At 36.9% G+C, this 22894-nt stretch overlaps 2 protein-coding genes across 4 annotated transcripts in view; both read right to left on the bottom strand.

The window, feature by feature from the left end:
- LOC117990402 (solute carrier organic anion transporter family member 74D-like) overlaps window positions 1–18264 on the bottom strand; it is an 83196-nt gene extending 64932 nt beyond the window's left edge. The window contains exon 1 of one of the 3 annotated variants that reach the window (XM_069507084.1): window positions 17847–18264. The gene's annotated coding sequence lies outside the window, so the exon portion shown is untranslated. Of the gene's footprint in view, window positions 1–262; window positions 448–17846 lie in introns of those variants that run through there. The other 2 variants (XM_069507072.1, XM_069507090.1) reach the window with 2 other exon arrangements.
- Window positions 18265–20277: 2013 nt separating this feature from the next.
- Window positions 20278–22894, bottom strand: part of dnk (deoxynucleoside kinase) — a 5843-nt gene continuing 3226 nt past the window's right edge. The window contains exons 5-6 of the mRNA XM_034981193.2: window positions 22486–22640; window positions 20278–22039 (exon numbers count right to left, since the gene is read on the bottom strand). Of these exons, the coding sequence (XP_034837084.1) occupies window positions 21863–22039; window positions 22486–22640 (332 nt within the window). The 3' untranslated portion in view covers window positions 20278–21862. The remainder of the gene's footprint in view (window positions 22040–22485; window positions 22641–22894) is intronic.

Genomic DNA, 22894 nt, shown 5'->3' with positions numbered 1-22894 from the left:
GCTTAGAACATGCCGATAAAACCAGCGTTATGATATCGTAAATGTAAATTGTAATGTTTCGCGTAAAACTGAGAGTAACCAGGTAGCTTTTAAGTCCAGACTAGATTGTGATTTAGATTTTTAATGAGCAGCACGTGAAGTATATTTCAAGCTTGTTTTGAAAGATATTTGCATATCTCTTGTACTACGTGACGTCTATCAAAGTTTTAAAAATTATAACTTAGATCGAACTAGTTTGGCAAAAAAAATATTTTGGACTTACGATTTGGACGCGCTCGTAGCGTGGCTCCTTGGCGCACTTAGTGTCCTTGGTGCTTGGACATAAGGTCTGTTATGTGGAGTTTCGCAGGGTTTGGTGGTGAAACACTGGGGGATCACTGATCAATCGGGTTGAGGTGTTAAGTACCGGGTGTCGGTGCGTGCAGCGTCGCGACTCGCGTGCTAGCCGGAGCGGAGTGCCGGCGCGCGACAGCTCTTGTAAACAAATGGCTGGTGGGGGCCCCGCCAAAAAGCCTGGCCGAATCACGCCGCTCACTTACGTCACGTACTTACAATACGTTAGCCCGCCCGCTCTAGGAGATTTACCTTCAATTGCTCCTACAGATAAGGAGAAAAACTGGCGGCCTGTCAAATCTTGGCAGCAATCGTTTGTAAAGCTAAAACTGGTGGCTAAATGTTGGACAGACTGGGAACGTTTTCAAGTTGGCCAAAAGGCCTCCAATGTGGTAAAACATTCACAAATAGGCAAGTAGATTGCTCTGGGACACTAAACCTTCAACTATTCCTACAGAAGGAGAAAAAAAAATTTGAACTATCGTTTGTAAGGCCACGTAAGGCTAAGCTTGGGGGCAAACAACTCAAATAAGAGGTCAATGGTGAACGTTTATTTTCAAGTTGGTCAAAAACTTGTAGGTATAGCTTTTGCACCTTCCAATAGGCAAGTGGATTTCTCTGGGGCACACTTTCAATAATTGTTCCTACAGGTAAGGAAAGTTGGCAGCCTGTCAGATGTTGCCACAATTTTAATATCTACACTCATCGCTCTCAGGCACTTTCTCCTTACAAGTGAAAATGTTGGCAAATCTTGGTAAGGTTTTTTTTAAAAAAAAGTATAGACCATCTCGAATGCTTTTTTGCATTCCAATTGCTGTTTTTATTTTCTGAAAAGTTGTCTACTTTACAAAGACTTCTCTCTAGGAGGATTTAACTTCACTCGCAGATATTAGAAGAAATCTCGTGCTTGGGAAATCTTGACCAGAATTTTTACACTTTGCGTTACAATCTAAGCGAACTTTTCTTTAATAAATCGGCCACACTTTTTGCGAAGAGACTTCGACAATCGATGGTTTTTATATCGATGATTTTTTCCTCATAGCCCACCTGACAAGCCGGTTTCGCCTAATTCAACACTACACTATACCTAAGAGCCAATGAGAGCACCCAAGATGCAGGATATCTAAATATAGATTCTGCTGTGACCAATATTAATTCTTTCGTGAGCAATAGTTTAGTCTAGCTCTTGTCTAGCTATTATAGACTATCTTATTAGGGTTCCGGTTTTTCCTTTTGAGGTCAAAACGGAAAAACGGAACCCTTATAGGATCACTTTGATGTCTGTCTGTCTGTCTGTCGGTCTGTCAAGAAACCTACAGGGTACTTCCCTTTGACCTAGAATCATGAAATTTGGCAAGTAGGTAGGAAAAATCTGAAAACCGTGAATTTGTGGTTACATCACACAAAAAAAATTAAATTGTGGTCATGAGCTAAAAATTAGTATTTTCAATTTTCGAAGTAAGATAACTATATCAAGTGGGGTATCATATGAAAGGGCTTACCTTGTGCATTCTAAAACAGCTTTTTATTTATTTTTATGTATCATAGTTTTTGAATTATCGTGCAAAATGTCGAAAAAATACGACTGTAGTACGGAACCCTCTTGCGCGAGCCTGACTCGCACTTGGTCGGTTTTTTTTTTGTTTTTGTATTTAAACTAGCTTGTGTTCGCGACTTCATCCGCGTGGACTACACAAATTTAAAACCCCCTTAGGTGTTGAATTTTCAAAAATCCTTTCTTACCGGATGCCTACGTCATAATAGCTATCTGCATGCCAAATTTCAGCCCGATCCGCCCAATAGTTTGAGCTGTGCGTTGATAGATCAGTCAGTCAGTCAGTTAGTCACATTTTGCAAAACAGACTGTTTTGACTTGTGACAGATTTTTAGTGTGCTCATGACAAGTTAAAATTGCTAGTTGTGTTCAGTGTAACCTACTTTGAAACAAGTTGTCCTTAAACGAACGAAATCGCTTATATTGCTTACTTACTACTTATCGGTAATTTTTCCTTTTTTTTAGTGTAAATACAAGAGCAACGTGTCATAAAATGGGTTTTTAATGGATTTGAGTCAGAGGACTTTTACATTATGCGATACGACATCGGTTCGGTCGCCGATCCGATAACAGTTAACACACAAGGTTGTATGTTTAGCATTGACATTCGTTTAGAGCCGTAGTTTAACGCTAGTATGAAGGTAGTAATGATGGTATCTTCAACATAGTAGAATCCTATAAATGCGAAATTGTGTCTGTCTGTCCGTCTGCTAACCTTTTACGGCCCATCCGTTTAACCGATTTTGACGAAATTTGGTACAGAGATAGCTTGCATCCCGGGGAATAAGCTACTTTTTATCCCGGAAAAGGAGTAATTCATCAATCAATCAAATTCACATTCCTAGATCATGGTACTACGAAGCCAATTCAATTAAATTCACGCTATTTAGGGATTGAGGAAGGAAATGTTTACTTGACCTAATTTGACTTATCGTAATCCTATACCAAATTGTCCACTTCAGTTTTTTTGCGTAGCAAATAATTATGCGATTTGCCTGTCAACAGCTTGTCAATAATAAAAGTACTTACATACTACCTTGTTCCATAAGTAATCGGTAAGTAACACGCCTCTACTTACTAGGCGTAACTAAGACGGGATTATAACTCACTAGATGATGCTTGCTATTTCGTCTGCGTGAATTTAGGTTTTTAGGGTTTGCATTTGAATGAAAGAAGGACAAATGTCACAAACCTGCCAATAGAAGAAAAGCCGCCCGAAATCACTCTTATGACTCTACTAGCTGACCCGCCCCGGCTTCGCTCGGGTGGAGTTTAGAACATCGACGTGGGGATTGAATTTTCAAAAATTCGGAAACACGTACATATTATGTCTTCATTTGTGACCGAAAACCCAAATATCAATTTTCATGGAAATAACTTGAAAAATGACGGACTTTCGTACAAACTTTCATCCCATATTTAATTCTTGAATAAACCCCTTGGTATTTAAAAATCATATTTATTATATATTTATTATATATGCCATTATTATTATTATATATTTATTATATATATTATATTAACCAATTTTTAAAAATCATGAAATACGTAATTTTTTTAATTGTTAACCGACAGACATAGACAAATGGAGGATGTGTAAAAAATCATAATGAACTGCTACGAGTTGCAATGGAGCAATTTCAGCCATCTTTTTATTTAAAACGCAGATGAATGTTTTTTATTAGAGACCATTTACATGTACCGATACGGTGAGACCGAAACACGTTGGTTGGTTCAGACTACACACAGCAATGGTCGGACTGAACACAATATATTTAGAGAAAATCTTGTTATTACAATACTGTCTTGTTCGAATGTTCCACGCCTATTAAGTGCATTATGTTGTTTTTTTTAATCTAATTTATTTATAGGGGTTTGCTTTTCTCACAAAATGAGCATGTCACCCCTGTAGAGTACAAACCGCATACAAAAATGTCTTGCTTTCTACGTCTAAGCCCCCTAATACTAATTTGTACAGCATAAAAGCAATTTTAGGTAAAAGTCAGAATGGCCTATCGAATTTTTCTGTAAAAGATCTATTTTCTTATATTGTTAATAATAATTATTTTATCTGAATGGCCAACAAAATGTTAAAAATCAGTGCAGTTCTACAAAACAGTCAGTAAGAAATTAATTGAGTACGTACGTAGATACTCAATTAATTTGAGAATTTTTACTCATTATAATTAGAGGAAGGACTATATTAGCTTGAAATTTTATTGCTATCTCTTTTTCCCCCGTTCCTAGTATTGACCACAGTATGTTTTTATTCTAAGCCCATATTTGGCAGGCTACTAGTTTTTACGAGGAGCTAATTACACTTCTGATGTTTTAATTAACTAGTTAGGACATTCACTAAAGTGCGTGACCCTTAGAATATATCTAAATATATAAAAGGGAAAGTTGACTGACTGACTGATCTATCAACGCTCAAACTACTGGACGGATCGGGCTGAAATTTTGCACGCATAGCTATTATGATGTGGACATCCGTTAAGACAGGATTTTTGAAAATTCAACGTCTAAGGGGGTAAAATAGGGGTTTAAAATTTGTGTAGTCCACGCGGCCGAAGTTGCTGGAATAAGCTAGTCATCTTCTAAACATATAAAAGGAAAAGGTGACTGACTGACTGACTGATCTATCAACGCAAAGCTCAAACTACTGGACGGATCAGGCTGAAATTTGGCTTGCAGATAGCTATTATGACGTGGGCATCCGCTAAGACAGGATTTTTGAATTTCGAATTTCTCGTATCACCGCACTCTTTATATCTCTCGAAGCACCGCAGTCCCGTCGTGACCACGACCCGTGCAATTGCGTTGAAATATCGACAAATAAAAACATCAAATCAATCGTGGTTTGTACGCGTTATCTACATTACAATATATTATGTAGCTATTACTCTAGGCTCGACCACTTTCTTGGCGAACTGTGGGTGAACTCGTTTGTCAAATGCACCTGCCGAAGCCGAGTGCCTAGGATTGTAAGTACATATACTGTAACACTATCACGGTGTACGGATTCCCACAGAAGCCATTCAACCCGCTCCCTACAAGGCAACACCTTCTAAACCATACATATACGGCTGAGAAATGCGAAAAAAAGTTATAAAGTCGGCCAACACTGGACCGATTTGAGCGTTCTTTTTTTTTAAAGTGCGATAAGTTACTCTAAATAAGTTAGGCCTCTTCTACATATGCCAATTAATACGTATAGGCATTATCCTATTTTATTACTTTTATAACTACATAATACAGTGGAAACTCTTTAACTCGAACTTCAAGGGAAAGTCCACGCGAACGAAGTCGCGGACATAAGCCAGTTACTACAATAAGAAAAATTTTTTTACAAAAAAAATAAAAACCGACTTCGATACACAAACACTAAAAATTGAAAAATAATTTAATTTATTACCGAATATATTATGTATACAAGAGTTAATATAGTTCCATAATAATACTTTTTGGTGCCGGTGCCAATTAGCTTTAGCTGCGCGAATCGTCTAGACTTCATATTTTTATGAGACTCCACAATGGCACCTCATTGGCACCGACCCCAAAAAATATTATTATGGAACTAGGTATATTAACTCTTGTATACATAATATATTCGGTAATAAATTAAATTATTTTTCAAATTTTAGTGTTTGTGTATCGAAGTCGGTTTTTATTTTTTTTGTAAAAAATTTTTATTTCACAATTTTTAGTGGCCCCATGGAATTATGCTATGACTGGTTAAAAATCTACTGTTTACTAAGCTATTACACTGATCGCGAGCAATTTACTCTTATCCGTTGAGGAGTTCCAGTATATATCTTCGAAGATGTTCATCAGATCTTCACCAAATTTAAATGGGACCAACTTTGAACTATACCCTTTCAAACAAAAAAAGAATTTTCAAAATCGGTCCAGGCGTCTTCGAGTAATCGGGGAACATACATAAAAAAAAAAAAAAAAAAAAAAAGATTCCGACGAATTGAGAACCTCCTCCTTTTTTTGAAGTCGGTTAAAAATCAAAACATTTACATAAAACGCTACAATATCAACAAGAAATAAGTTGTACCTTTTGCGCGCTGTGTAATAAATTTGACACTACATACGAAACCTGAACAAGAATGTGTAAGCTTTTATGTGTGCCATCATTCAGAGGTAATGTAAAGCCTATTATTAAGTTTTTAAGAGGAGTTTACTGTATAGTGCGCTCCAGACATACGTATTTTGATTCTCATTTGAATATTGAGTTACTAACCAATCAAACTCAATAAATTATTGTAGACACGTTTGATTTGCAAATATCGGGTAAGCCTCGATGTTTTGCTGCAAGATATATATAACTGTCTTGGACCGTGGTAGTATGACGGCAAGATAAAAATGTTTTTTTTAAATAGACATAGCGAGCAAACGAGCAGGCGGATCACCTGATGTTAAGTGATTACCACCGCCCATGAACATTTGCAGCACCAGAGGAACTGCCGATGCGTTGCCGGCCTTTCAGGAATTTGTTGGTTGGTTGGTATGACTACACGTTAAAAAACCGGCCAAGTGCGTGGCGGGCCACGCGCAGTGTAGGGTTCCGTAGTCACAGTCCTCGAAAATCAGATAAGTATAACTCCTTAACCTGTGAACCCTACTAAGCCATGATAGTTTTCCTTTAAAATTGATTATATTATACAACTGCTGTCAATTTTTCACGTTCCTTACTACCATTTGGCTGATAGAGGTAGGGGGACACTGGACTTTAATAAAAATTAGAACTTTAAAACATCATATTTTACAAACGGATCTAGAAATCGAAAAATGATGTTCCCAGACCCACAGTATTTTTAAAAGACCTATGTAACGATATCCCACACTAGGGGGTAGACGAGAAAAAAAATCCATCCCCACTTTACATGAGCTACCCTAAAAAAAATATTTATCAAAATTTTATTTCAGCACTTTGTCGGCGTGATTAATGTTTAAACCCATGCCAAATTACACATTTCTAGCACTAATGGTCTCTGAGATTAACCGAGGACGGACGGACAGACGGACGGACATGGCGAAACTATAAGGGTTCCTTGTTTACTACGGAACCCTAAAAAGCTATGTCTAGGAATTAGGATATCTGTGTGATCTCACGTACAGTCAGCTGATGTAAAGGGGCCCTTAAGGTATTTACGGCCCCAGCAGGGCAGAATTATTGCCACCTTACCGGCGTATTAGACGAGTTATGTAGAGGCGAACACTAAACCACTTTTTGCACCAGACTCGGCATTACATAGTGAATGTGGTCAAAGACTCGCCTAGCTGCAGTTTTTGTTCAATGTGGGACTGATTGTGTGTTTTAAAGGGATATAAAGTAGGTATGAAACAAACGTATGGCTGAGCCTACTAGTCCTACTCTGTGCTACTAGTACCACAGCCTTGAAAGTACTGAGAGCGGGGGCACACGATGCGTTGCGGCGCGGTGCGTCGCCGGAGCGGTGTCGTTGCGTCGTCTTACATAGAAATATCTGTGGCATGTCACACGATGCGCTCCGGCGCCGCACCGCACTTGCAACCACCGAGACGAGGCGGGGAGGGGTGAATGCGTTGCGACGTCAGAGCGGCACCGCTCAGTTGTTATGCGTCACAAGGAAAGACACTGTCCAACACTGCTACGGCGGCGCTGCGACATAACAACGTTGCGTCGCCGCACCGCTCGTGTGCCCGCTGATACGGTGAAATCTTTGCGGTGCGGCGCCGCAACGCATCGTGTGCCACCAGTCTAAAGCTATAGTTCCGAATTATAAATGCGAAAGTGTTTGTTTGTTAATTTTTCCTTCAATCACGCCGCAAAAAAGGAGCAACAGATCGACGTGATTTGTCTACTCTACTATTTGTCCCCGAATATCAAAGAGTCGAACGAAGTCGCGAGCATCATCTAATCTAAATAGTATATTTAACGAAAAGGTGACTGACTGACTGACTGACTGATCTACCAACGCACAGCTCAAACTGTTGGGATGTTATTTCCATTAGGGATGATTTATGCCAACACGTGGCGGGCACGAGCCGTGTCACGTACCTACGAGGCGCGGACGAGGCACGGATTCGGCGGAGGTTTTGAATCCGTGCCTCGTCAGCGCCTCCTACGTGTTAGCATAAGTCATCCCTAAGAAATAGGTGTGTATAATAATCTATTTTGAAGTCGGTTGGTTTGAATTAGAAAACAATAACTCAAGCTGCAACGGAAAGTACCAACGTATCAACACCACGTATACTATAATTAATTCACCCCCTCATCAAACATACGAAAATCTCCTTGAACTCGAAATGTTACGCATTTGAAATTCATACAAACGGAAACATTATTGTATTCTTATTCCGATGTAAGCGGGTTTCGCAGAAATCCATTCTAAATAATATTATTATTAATAGAAATGTTTGTTTTTCGCGGTCAGAACCTGAAAACTCATTTTCATGAATAACTTACCTACATTTTTTTTCTGCCACTAGCGACCCGCCCCGGCTTCGCACGGGTAGCTTATTACAATTTTCGTAGGGATCTCTAATTTTTAAGGTTCCGTACCTCAAAGGGAAAAAGAAACTCTTATACGAATACGACACAGAAAGAGAAAATTCCTGACATATAACGAAATAAATTCAAGCTCTAGCTCATTTAAAATAGAATTGACGTTGCGTATCCTGAAGCTGTGATAACCTAGTGGTTAGGACGTCCGCCTTCTAATCGAAGGTCGGGGTTTCGATCCCGAGCACGCACCTCTAACTTTTCGGAGTTATGTGCGTTTTAAGTAATTAAATATCACTTGCTTCAACGGTGAAGGAAAACATCGTGAGGAAACCTGCATGCCTGAGAGTTCTCCATAATGTTCTCAAAGGCGTGTGAATTCTACCAATCCGCACATGGCCAGCGTGGTAGACTATAGCCGACACCACTCACTCACTCTGAGAGGAGACCCGTGGTCTGTGAGCCGGCGATGGGTAGATCATGATGATGATGATCCTGACTAAACCGACCCACCTGATCTGATGATAAACACACTGAACAAAAAACGTACCATTTGATTAGTAATACAATGAATTTAAAACGCACTATGAAAGTCAATACGTCGTGTCAGTTAGAGATCCACGATTCTGCGATTCAAATATTGAGCATTGACGCAGCGTGGTGTGCGCGGTTAATATTAATGCTGAATATAAAGCAGCTGAAACTGTACCCACATCTCATCACCATCTCATTTGGGTTAGCAACAGTGTGGCACAAGTTTCTATGGAAAAATAAAATCTATACATATAAAATGAATCCTCCATATGTTACCAACGATTGCTCTCATATTTCGGCCACGTCATACGGCAGGGGGACGACAGCTTAGAAAAGCTCATAGTGACGGGCAACACTGAGGGCAAAAGAGCGAGAGGCCGCTCACCAACTAGGTGGGCCGACCAGCTAAAGGAGTCCAGCAAGTGTGGATTGGTTCACATTGTGAAAATGGCCACCGACAGAAGCCGATGGAAACAAATAATCCATTCGAGGGCAGTTTGCCAGGACCAGCAATTTGCAATGAAGGAACGATCGGAGAGAGAAAGATATATATAAAATGAAAAGCTGACTGACTGAATGATCTATCAACGCACAGCTCAAACTACTGGGCGGATCAGGCTGAAAATTGGCATGCAGGTAGCTGTCATGACGTAGACATGAGTTTTTTTAAAGACAAGAAACTCTAGATTTAGAAAACAAATCAAACCCCAGGTTAAAGATCAGGAACATGTTAGCGACAAAGAAGAAGAATGAAGACAAACACTAAATGCTGTTAATGCAGAAACAAATAAATCGAGAATTCTACAAAAGAGAAAATAAGCAACTCCGAGGGGACTGAATTCCTTGCGATTTAATTTAACCTCGAAACAGAAATCACAAGCGTACTCCGAAACGTGAATTACACTTTAAAGTTGCAATTTATTTCGAATATCCGTCTTACCAAGTTTATAAATCTCACAAGTGGGTGCTTACTAGTGGAATTCCTGCGACATCACTACCCATTTATTTATATGTAAATATATAAAAGGAAAAGGAGACTGACTGACCGACTGATTTATCAACGCACAACTCAAACTCCTGGGGCATACAGATAGCTATTATGACGTTAACATCTGCTACGGATTTTTGAAAATTCAACCCCTAAGAGGGTAAAATTTGTGCAATGTGGGGGAGGGGTTGACTTTGCTTTTAATCACGTCGCAACAGACTAAAGGACTGACATCAGCTAGTTGTCCATAATAATATTAATAAGAATATTAATTATTACCTAATGTAGGAAGTTTTTTGCTTCCTCGTTTCTAATAGCAATTGAAATCTTATTCCGGCATCTATCTTTTCTATGGTCCTTGTTTCTTAATACGCACTTTTAAGCCATGGGGGTTTTCATCCGGCATCTGCTGAGAAGAGAGGTATTTTGGAATTTTAGTGTGACATATATAGATCACTAAAGTTGGCGTGAGGGTAAATTAAAAATCTATGGTGGTTACTCCAGTTTTGATTATACTTTTAACTTATTTTTTTCTACTCACTAGACTTTACGCTGCAAGCGATGAAAGTCTGTGTCAATAAAGTTTTCGTTTAAATACTTGTTATTAACATACAAACAGATATACCTAACCAAATATTAAGTAGATACATGGAAGATAAGCGCAGTCATTACGATGTATGTAGAGTCGTATAACAGGCACCAACTTATGAGATCGGATGGATTTAATAACAATGTAATGGGTCATTTTGGATATAAAACATGTGTGCATTCGTTTTTTACCCCGCGTACGTGATGGGGCACCAGAGTTGCATTTAACGTTCCGATATACCTAGGTACCTATATTTGTAGGGTTCCGTAAATAATAATAAAAATAGGCAAACTAGAATACGTAATAGACTCACGAGTCCCGCGCTCCCTCTGAAAGAAGGTCCTAAAATTGTTTGTGGAAATGAATGTATTCCGTTATATATTTTTTTTAATATTTATAATGATTCCACAATTATTTTAGACTAGCTGATGCCCGCGCCTTTTTTCGCGTGGATTTAGGTTTTTAAAATTCCCATGGGAACTCTTTGATTTTCCGGGGTAAAAAGTAAAGATAAAAAGCCTGTCCTTCCCAGGGATATAAGCTAACTCTGTACCAAATTTCATCAAAATCGGTTGAACGGTTGGGCCGTGGAAAGCTAGCAGACAGACAGAGAGACAGACACACTTTCGCATTTATAATATTAGTATGGATTTGCCTTTACACAAGTAAAAAAAAACATTAAAAGTATGCTCCTCAAAAAAGCATATTACACAATTGAAGATTATGTAAAAGAGCGTGGAACTGACTGCGCTCCAAGCAATGCATCATCATCAACCGATAGACGTCCACTGCTGGACATAGGTCTCTTGCAAATGAAAATTTCATTTCATTTCTTGTAGGTACTTCCACACGCTACGGTCTTGCGCCGCCTGAATCCAGCGGCTCCCTGCGACTCGTCTGATGTCGTCCCTCCACCTAGTGGGGGTCTTCTAACACTGCGTCTTCCAAGCAATGCGCGGGACTGCAATTAAATATTTACTTATTTACATGGTATTACTGTTAATTAAATATTTGAAAAGAACGCCGCCGAATTTCTTACTGGTTCGTGACGATTCAAAAGCAATTGTATCTCAAAAGAAGGATAATCCAGATTCCACATGTCACCGAAACAATTTTTAACTACCCTACGTAGGTACCTACCAAACAGGTAGAAGTATAAGCTTGCCTACAAGCTTATCTAAAAGAAAGCACGATAACCTGGAAGAGTTACTATTCTTTCAGGTTTGAATCCTGGAAGAATTACTATTCTTCCAGGTTCCAGGTTCATGGGCGGCAGTAATCACTTAACATCAGATGACCCGCCTGCTCGTTTGCTCGCTATTTCTATTTTTTTTAACCGACTTCAAAAAAAGGAGGAGGTTCTCAATTCGTCGGTATCTTTTTTTTTTTTTTTATGTATGTTCCCCGATTACTCGAAGACGCCTGGACCGATTTTGAAAATTCTTTTTTTGTTTGAAAGGGTATACTTCAAAGTTAGTCCCATTTAAATTTGGTGAAGATCTGATGAACATCTTCGAAGATAGATACTGGAACTCCTCAACGGATAAGAGTAAATTGCTCGCGATCAGTGTAATAGCTTAGTAAACAGTAGATTTTTAACCAGTCATAGCATAATTCCATGGGGCCACTAAAAATTGTGAAGTATTTTTTTTTACAAAAAAAATAAAAACCGACTTCGATACACAAAAGCTAAAAATTGAAAAATAAAATTTATTATGTATACAATATATACCGAATATATTATGTATACAAGAGTTAATATAGTTCCATAATAATATTTTTTGGGGTCGGTGCCAATGAGGTGCCATTGTGGAGTCTCATAAAAATATGAAGGCTAGACGATTCGCGCAGCTAAAGCTAATTGGCACCGGCACCAAAAAGTATTATTATTATTATTATTATTATTATTTATTTATTATTTAATTAGAACGGCCATAAAGCCAATTACACTAATTAAAATACGAGTACAAACTAACATAACATACTTACAAAAATTAACAACTTAAAATTATAAATTTTAAAAAGCAAAATTATAAATTTTCACAAAAGTGCAAGATCTGACCCATGAGGTCAGCCCATTTGTCAGCAAATATGTCTATATGGAACTATATTAACTCTTGTATACATAATATATTCGGTAATAAATTAAATTATTTTTCAATTTTTAGCTTTTGTGTATCGAAGTCGGTTTTTATTTTTTTTGTAATTTTTTTTTATTAAAGGTCTCTACCAAATGGCGTACTTAGCATTTGGTAGAAACCAATCTATAAATAACGTTCTGATACGATGCCGTGTAGAAAACAGCAATAATATATATCGGATTTTTAAATAGTAAATACCTGAATGCCTATATTTTTCCACCTCCTTATATGTTCATACGATTATAAGACTTCACACTTTTACTGAAAGAACCATCTTGAAATAAGATAGACTCGCCCTTCACTGGTTTATTTTGCAATTAATTTAGGGTCGTAACTCGTAGATATACATTATTCTCGATTGCAGGAGCAAAATATAACGGGTTATAATGACCGGAGTTACATGGAACAACGATCTGTAAATATCACGAGACAAAAAGTTTTTAATGTTTATGGCCTTTTATTCCATTGTAATATTAATTTGAGAGAAAAATACAGTGGAAATCGTTAATGGTGATCTGCCGTTCTTTTGTTAAATAGCGGCTAACCCAGAAAAGTATAATTTTTGATTTATCGCCAAAAAACATGAGAATTTTCAAAACTAATAAGTACTTCAAACTAACTAAAAACCTTGACCCCACTTAGGAATTAGGATACTCGTTTTTCAAAAGTCTCACGTTTTTGGCGATAACTCAAAAACTATGCTTGTGTATTGACAAACATTATTTAAGTAGGTAACTAGTAACTACCTATTCTAAATAATATCTGTCCCGGCTGTACTCACGTGTGTAGTCGACGTTAGCCCGACTAGTTTCGAACCCATACGGGGTCCTTTTTCAAGGGGCAACGGGCGCTACGGGCAGCGGCACGCGCGTCCCGCAGTCAAAACCGCGGCGCGTGCGCGAACGGACTCCCTTGAAAAAGGACCCCGTATGGGTTCGAAACTAGTCGGGCTAACGTCGACTACACACGTGAGTACAGCCGGGACAGATATTATTTAGAATGGAAATCACTCACGGTAGTTTAAGTGCTAAAATAGTAACTACCTAACGACTATTCCAAAAAAAAGTAAGCAGCACTAAGTCATTCTGAGAGCTAATATTGTAACTTGTAGCTCATGTGCTCTGTAGTGTGCCGGCGATGGGTTGATCATGACCAAGTAAAACTAATATTCCACATCCAAATCAGAGGAGTAAATAGACTTGATATTATTCGCTATCACGCAAACATTGGTTTATTTACTCGTAGGTACATACATACGCCGTTATCAGTTTCGACAGCCCCAATATTATTAGAGAGCAAATAATTGTGTCACATTTCTCCATTTAGAACTTCTCATTTAGGTAGAAAAGAAAAGAGCGCAATCTTTGAGATAATTTTTAATGTTCCGTAGTAGGTAAATACTTAAAATTATAGAATTTAGTTTCCAAAATGCATGTAGTCGGCATTGGTCTTCCTAGAGAAGAAAGGACTTGCCGGTGCAGAAGTGGGATTTGGCTTATCTGTCTTTCACGTTTTTTGAAGGTTAGCTTAGACTAGACTGTAGTTTACAAAAGTTAGTAGTTTACATTTAGCTGGGTTCGGGCCTTTTAGATTTTAAGGCATGTTTTTGTATAAATGTTGGATCAATAAATAAACATATTTCTATTCTATTCGAAACATGCATATATTTATTAGATTATATCGCTAACTATATAATATGTTCGATTATATATAATTAATATATATTCTATTCTAGTTATTCATAAAGGAAAACAAAAGTAATTGAAACAGATTGACATTACATAAATGTAAATGACGAATTGATCACAGTCCTTTTGGAAAGCCGTTCGCATCCAATGGAGCATATTGGCTGTGATTGGTTTAAGTGATTTTTTGTTTAAAGTCTGTCATGCATGTGCCTAGAGGACGACTGACGAAAATAATGTTAAACAATATTCTAGAGCCGATATTGGCATAATGAACCGGATGAATTGGGTTGATTGGCATTTGGCACCCAATCAAAGTCGTAATATTTAGTCATTGTTAGAACAAACTCAACGTAGACGTGGATTTAAAAAAATCGGTCAAGTGCAAGTCCGACTCGCACACGAAGCGTTCTGTACCATCGTACAAGAAATAAGGCTTTTTTTTTATTTTCTTTATTACTAGGGGGTGCCCGCGACTTCGTACGCGTGGATTTAGGTTCTTAAAATCCCGTGGGAACTTTTTGATTTTCTGGGATAAAAAGTAGCCTATGTCCTTCCCCGGGATGCAAGCTATCGCTGTACCAAATTCGTCGTCGTCGTCGTCGTCAAAATCGGTTAAACGGATGGGCCGGGAAAGGCTAAGGCCAATATTTTGAGTCAATCAGCTTTTCCTTTTATATATTTAAGATATATTAGGATTTAGATCGGAAAAATATCTTCCTGATCTTATTCCGCCTACACCATTTTGCCTTCAAATCAAATCTTACGTAATTGGCATTCCAAGACTTATTAGTCTTACTTTACTACTCTACGGATTTATTAAGGAGGACATTATGCCTACTAATAAGTAGGCTTAGCGTCCTCGTTTCTAATAAGCATTGATGTGGAATTTCCTTCCGGCATCCGCCTCTCATTCAACTAATCAGTACACATAGCATAATTATTATTTTTATTACAGAAAGTAAACATACAGCATAACCATAAAACTAAAGTTAATTCACCTTAATACAGCATAACCATAAAACTAAAGTTAATCCAATAAATGTGGAAGTGTGTTTGTTTGTTGGTTTGTTGGTTTGTCCTTCAATCACGTCGCAACAGAGAAATGGATCGACGTGATTTTTTGCAAGGGTATAGTTAAAGACCTGCAAAGTGACGTAGGCTACTTTTTATCCCGGGAAATCAAAGAGTTCCCACGGGATTTTTAAAAATCTAAATCCACGCGGACGAAGTCGCGGACATCGGCTAGTAAATATTATTATGGTACATTCAAAAGGCAAATGCCTTCGCTTGTTGTATTTAAATACTTATCTGCATGCCAAATTTCAGCCCGATCCGTTTAGTAGTTTGAGCTGTGCGTTGATAGATCAGTCAGTTACCTTTTCCTTTTATATAGGTATTTAGATTTTGCAGGATAAATCGAAAACGAATATGCATAAAATAAATTTTCAACATTTTGCACAATAAATCAAAATTTATGATGCATAAAGATAAATAAAAATCTGCTTTAGAATCTACAGGTAAAGCAATTTCAAATGATACCCCACTTGGTATAGTTATCATACTTTGAAAATTGAAAACTAATTATTTATTCATGAACACATTTTAATTTTTTTGTGATGTATCCACAAATTCACGGTTTTCAGATTTTTCCCTTTAGGTACTTTTGCTATAAGACCTAGCTACCTGCCAAATTTCATGACTCTAGGTAAACGGAAAGTACCTACCCTATAGGTTTTCTTGACATACACGATAGACAGACAACGAAGTGATCCTTTCTTTCTTCGTTTTTTAGGGTTCCATAACCAAATAGCCTCCTCGCACCTCGCACCGGAAGACGCAGCGTTGGAAGACCCCCACTAGGTGGACAGACGACATCAGACGAATCGCAGGGAGCCGCTGGATCCAGGCGACACAAGACCGTGGCGTGCGGAAGTCCCTACAAGAGACCTATGTCCAGCAGTGGACGTCTATTGGTTGATGATGATGATGAACCAAATGGCAAAAAAACCTTTTCCTTTTATATATTTAGATGAAAAGCTACAATAGGACAGAATCTATGCGCTTTCTGCTTAGGAAAGTGAAACAGCCGAGTGGAGTGAGGTTACGTAGGCGCGGGTTTAGCTAGTGCGGGCCACGCAACTCCACTCACTTTCGTTCGGCATAGATATAGGCAACTAGATACTCACGTCACCGAGTGCGAAAGTGTTTCTAGATTTTAATATTTAATACCTAAGTTATAACCCTGTTGAGTCGAGTGTCGCGTTACAGACGATTGCCGTAAGAGCTAGTTCAGACAGTGCGGATACCGCGCGGATGCAAAACGCAAACCGCGTGAACCAATCGCATGAATGTAGTTTATATTCGTTTTAGATAAGCCCTTTTTATGCAGGGCAAGGTGGTGGGTAACACATCAATGGGCTACGGAAGTCGCCCTTGCGATGGACCAACCAAATTAAGTCTGCTGTGGACTGTTCCTTGCACGAGTGTACCAGGCTGGAAGTGACGGATGCTCGTGAAGCGCATGACATCCAAGCGCAGATCCAGCGTTGTGGGCACAATGGGCATGCCCAGCACCCTAATAGACTTGTGACGTCACATTTTCACAGTATATTCAGGTCGATAGGCTGATGATATTGGTTATTTTTTTAAAAAAACTCTCCCGGTCAGCGTAGCTACCGCAGAGAGATATTTTTCTACTCTTCGCACACGAAAATATTATCCGGGCTAGCTCTCGTAAATATACACAAAGATGTGATTATTTTTTTTTGAATCATGTCCACTCTACCAAGAGTGTTTTTAAAATATTGCTGTATAGATAGACCCTGCCAATAAATAGATAGACTCTACTCTGCCTGCCTGTTGTGGTGTCTGCTTGTTTCGAACAGGATAATGAGATGTAAAACACCTCTCATCTTTTCATATACTGCTCCTATTTGAACAGCATATAATTTTTGTCTCTCTACTGCTAAGGGTGGTGACTTTCCGTTAATCAGATAATGGCAGAGGTGTTTTCTCGGCATCATAATGCAGTGGGCTACCAGATTCTTTCGCATACGGCTCGAAAAATCTAAGCCCATGCAAACTAAGTCACAGGCATCAGCTAGTAATAATTTAACTTTACAACCAATAATAAGAACAGTACTTACTTACTATTAGGTACATATTATTTGTATTGAAGAACAACTAACAAATTAGTGATACTATACCATACTGATATTATAAATGCGAAAAAGTGTGTCTGTCTATCTGTTTGCAGCTTTTCATGGCCCGCTGTTGCAGCTGTTCGACTGATTTTGAATGAATTTGATACACATAGCTTCCATCTGAGGAACGAAATAGGCTACTTTTTATCATATGTTGTATACCTTAACAAGTTATAGAATTTTAGAAAGAATTAGTATTTCCTTTTATTATCAAACAGGTAAGTAAATTATGGTAAAAAGAGAAACATTTCAGGTATCCAGTCAAAACTCTAATGCTTGTTTCACATGAAAAGATTAAATTACATAATATTAAGAATCAAACTTACCTATAGAACTCAGGGACTCAGTTATGTGTAGCAAAATATTATGTTCTTTTCACTTTTACTTTCCTAGTCAGATAAGATGCTGTATCTTCGACCAAAGTGTATCTGCGAAACGCGACCACACTTACACAAATTACGATAACAGTAACTAGAACAACACAATAACCAGTACAACTGTTCTCGATATTCACTAAATTTGCTATTTGCGCTAAATTGCTGTTCACTACTTCACTTAGAGCAGAATTGAATATTAATTCATTACCACAACAAGAACTCATTACAAACAACGTTATAATATTTAGTTAGCAACAAAAGTTGACAAAAACGAATAAACCTAAATAGAATTGTTTATAAAGATGTTTTATATTTAATTTAATAAAAAAATTGGCCTAAATTTATTTTTATCGGCATGTAAAATTGAAAATTGTAAACATCTTGAAATAATGACAATGACAGTAAATTTTGACTTTGACTTTGATAAGACATATTGACAGGTAAACAAAATTGCCAGTTCTTACGTATTCGCACTTTTTAGTGGTATTTTATAGCATTAGAGTAGAAACGGGTAACATTGATAAAATAGCGGGGGTTTTTAGGATGTCGGTATGGTATCATAACTTAGATATCATTACTATTAATAATGTAGTATTCGCAATCGCATCCTTTTCTTACTAATGTAATATGAAAAGTACAGATACAGTTTGACAGTTTTAAATTTAATTTAGAGGTGCCAAGCCTTGTGACTTTAGCTGCCATGCCAGTCGTGAGCTTATTCTAATTCTGCTCACAACTATAGAGTATTCGCATTCCCTTCCTACCAATGTATTATGAAAAGGTCAGACACAGTTTAACAGTTTTAAAATAAACCTTGAGACTTTAGCTGCCAGTCGTGAGCCTATTGTTTGTAGTGTGCACTAAAGGTGCCTTTAAATTTAAAATTCGTGTTCCGTCCTTTTTTAGCAATGTTGAAAAGAAAGAGATGCAGATACTCTAAATTTGGTTTAGAGAAAAACAAGAGAATCGACGCCAGTTATTTTATTAATTATTATAATATAATTGATTTGATTTTACTTTTAATTAAAAAACCTACGCACACTACGTCACATTACTCATGTACATATAAACTTGACTGAAGTGATGTGCAAAGGCAAAGGATAACAGCTATGTTCACTCAACCGCCAAGATTTACCTGATACGCGGAGACTATAAAATTGAAAGGTTCTAATTGGCAGAGTCGTCAACTCAGTATTTAAAATAAAGGTAGGATTATAAATGAAATGCTATTATTACATGGTGTATTATTTTTTATTATAATTAATATTCATCACATATTATGTAATAATATGAAAACTGTCATACCATACCATTATTATATCTACAATTTCTTTACAATCTAAATTTCACAGGTATTTTCATAACTTGGTAGGAAAAGAGATGACTCAAATTGGACCAGCCAACCTCCACAAAAAATATGCCAACAGAAATATTGTTTTTGAGAATTTAGATGTACTATTTATAATACCAACACTCTAAGAAGCTTGCCAGAGCTAAGAAGTGCTGTTGTTTTCCAATGTTCCTTGCAGATTAAGATAGCACTACTTTTTAGATCTGTCATAAAACACCAATAATAATGAGATATAATTTTTTAGATTGACATCACAGGAGACCGAAGAGCTGGCAGCTAGCGCGGACAAAGAATTAGCCTAGCAATTCAAGGGGGAATGCTGCCAGTATCTTTGGAACCTTGCCGAAAGAGACTCCTTTAAATAATATATTTTAGTTATAATATATATTTTTTAAGGTTTTAGTTTTAGTTTCATTGTTTATTTTTTATAGGATTTTACTTTAAAATCCTCTCTTTACTTACAACTCTAATTACATCTGTTAAAATTAGAATATTTCAAAATTCAATTTTCAAACAAAGTTTTGTTTTAAAAATGCGAAGGGGGGTGTGGTACCCCCAGGTACGATATAATAAATAAATATTTCTAGGAATAATTTTATTCCTATTGTTAAATTTGGGGAAAAAAATATTTTGGTGAAAAAAATTTTTTGCGAGTGCAACACTCACTTTTAACTGTGTGTTTTTAAGTTTTTAACCATATTTAATACACAAAAAAAATCAGTTAACTGTGTTGCACTCACGAATAAAAATTTATTACACAAAATAAACTGATCTTGCGCATCTATGATAAATCTATGGTGCTAATGGTCGTCATCGATTTGAAGCCATTATTCACTTAAAAAGGATCTCAAAAAATATCGTAGTGCTTCATTGTGGCTAATTCCTTTGTACAAAATCTCTAAACTAAACTAAAATATCACGTCTAAATCTATTGCTATCCCTTTCATAATGTTGCTTGCGGAAAAGGACAGCACTAGATTTAGACCTGTTAATTTAGTTTAGTTTAGAGATTGTGTACTAGAGAATCGGCCCCATTATCAATTTTGTCTTGTCTACATACAGAACTATGGCTCACATTTATATATTTATTTGCTGAAAGATATGCGCAGTACTGGCGGTGCAGCGTAGGTGAGCGGCGACCTTTACAAGCACGTATTTTCAATCAAAATATAGACAGCCAAAATTAATTATAATATTATAGCCAAATTATATAATAAAACTGATAAAATATAAATACATAATACGTAAATAATATAACCGTTCAAAAGCAATAATTTCAAATTACAATAATCAAAGTATGTTATGGTATATGCCCCATAACACAAAATCATTTAATATAACATTTTCACACAAAACATAGGAATTATGAATATCTTATATATTTACTGGTAAATGCAAATTTTATGGGAAAATAACATTTTAATATTATTCAAGATTTAATAAAAGACAAAAGGCAATATAAAAGGTGAAATTATAGGTACCTAATTGTTCTTTTTAAAAAAACATTACCGAGTTTTACCCAATAATTTTAGTAATGATTTGTGAGTTGTGACACATTATAACAATGTTTCATTGTTTTAAAATGATAAAATCACATCCCAATTTATTTACCCTTTTTCCCTAAAATATTACTTATTTTTATGTATGTTTATCTTCTGTCTTATGATTTACAAATCCATTTGTTAAGAAGTAACATGAAACGTAAATAATTTAATACGCCCAAATTAAAATAAAGACCGTAGTCTTACTCGAAAAAAAAAGTATTCTGAACTTAATCATTTTTGTTAAGTTAATTATACTCTCGTGTTACAAAATATTATGGTTTCAAAGGACTCTTTGAGATTAGTTCCTTCAGAAAATGCTTATATAATAGAATTTATTTTTACAAAAATAAATAAACTTATCAGGCAGGATAATCATTCAGTTCAGTAGTGTGCACTTTATGCAGTCAAAAATACGCCTTAATATTAAATAATTTAAAAAAACATATTTAAAGGTCATGTATAATTAACAAAATTAATACATACACAAAATGTAACATGACGTACTTATCGTTTTTAAACTAAACACATTTACACGCAACAGCCTGTATAGTGACTCCGATCGTATTGTCTCTATGCCAGAAATAATACAAAAAATCGTTTTGTAGTCTCCGTCATTACTCCTGATCTGTTAGATGATTTACATTTTTATATCTTGTCTATTTTTATGTTTTATTCTTTATTGAACCACCAACAGAATCATACAAAATAAATTGCATGAATTAAAAGTTTGTAATAAGTATGCTATCTTGTCCCTTACCTACCCAATCGTCTATATTAATAATGTCTATGCGACAACATAACCGGTCTAATTAAGTATTGTGAATGTGTCTGACCTATAAACAGGGTTGGCATATTTTAAACCAATGTTTTAAAATTAAAAAACAATTTTAAATACATTTTAGTCTTTTTTTAAACAAAAATAATTTGTTTTCCAAATATTTTTTTTCGAAATGAAAAAATATTTTTTTCAAACCCTGCCTATAAAATGTATATGCACACCACTGAATATGTTAACACTGTTAACATTTTAAGAGAAAAATGCAATAAACTAAAGAATACTGATATGTTATAGACTTATCTGAGGCACTATCTTGATAGCTGAGCCAGTGATGGGTTTCTTTGGACTGAGTTTGTTTGGAGACTGCATGACTACGTCCACAGCTCGTCTTAGTATTTGGTGCTCGCTTTTCTTGTACTCTTCTGTTATTTGGGTGAGATCCAAATCTGCGTCTATCATCAGCACCTGGAATTATAGAAAGAAAACTTTAATGTAGGATAGTAGGTATAGATGGCAGCTCACAAACAAAAGGACATCGCTCAAGTGGCCAGGTTTGCACACATATTATACATACACATCTAAGAAATTCTCAATACTTTCTTCGTATATGGCTAATCTCTGGGGGGATTGGCCGCAGTGGCCAAAATTCGGTCGGGAGGATTTTATTATGTAAAGTACTAACCTAACCTAACGCCGACCTAAACCGAACGTACACCACTGAAATACAGACCTTAAACACAATAACAACAGAGACACATACTATCTCGCTCATAATTCGCGCATACAAAACATGGAGCATAGGCACCAACCAATAGCGGACGGACGCGCGCTATGATTGGCTGAGATATTTTAGCACCATTCAAAAATAAAATTTCTGCGCAGGTACATCTGCGTAGTACAATCATACTTACAGGAGCGGGGCACTCAGCCAGTGTCCTGTTCACGAGCCAGTCTTCATGCAGCTTGTGCAGCTCCTCTATATAGCTCAGCGGCACACACTGCTCCTCCGAGCGCGCCCGCCGTTTAATCCTCTCATATACCACTGACGGAGTCGTTTTGAGGTACACTGGAATAAAGTACATATTTCATGATAACTTATTAAGATAATTTAAGCAACCAACCACTGCCAGATGTAATATATTGGATTTGGAGCTGGAAGGATGGTGAATATGACCAGCCCCAATGGTAAGCTTGCTCGACCAAGCCAAAGCCCACCCAAAGCTGTGTTGCTTGGTTGATGATGATGAAACAACTTGTATGGCGGTTTTGATACTGAATAAAATGCCTCCCGTGGAATAAAATGTGAAAAAGTCATCGCTT

This window comes from Maniola hyperantus, chromosome 2 (assembly GCF_902806685.2).
Source record: "Maniola hyperantus chromosome 2, iAphHyp1.2, whole genome shotgun sequence".
In the NCBI taxonomy this organism is placed as follows: domain Eukaryota; kingdom Metazoa; phylum Arthropoda; class Insecta; order Lepidoptera; family Nymphalidae; genus Maniola; species Maniola hyperantus.
The sequence above is the reverse complement of the archived record's forward strand: the minus strand, read 5'-3'. Positions and strand labels throughout refer to the sequence as shown.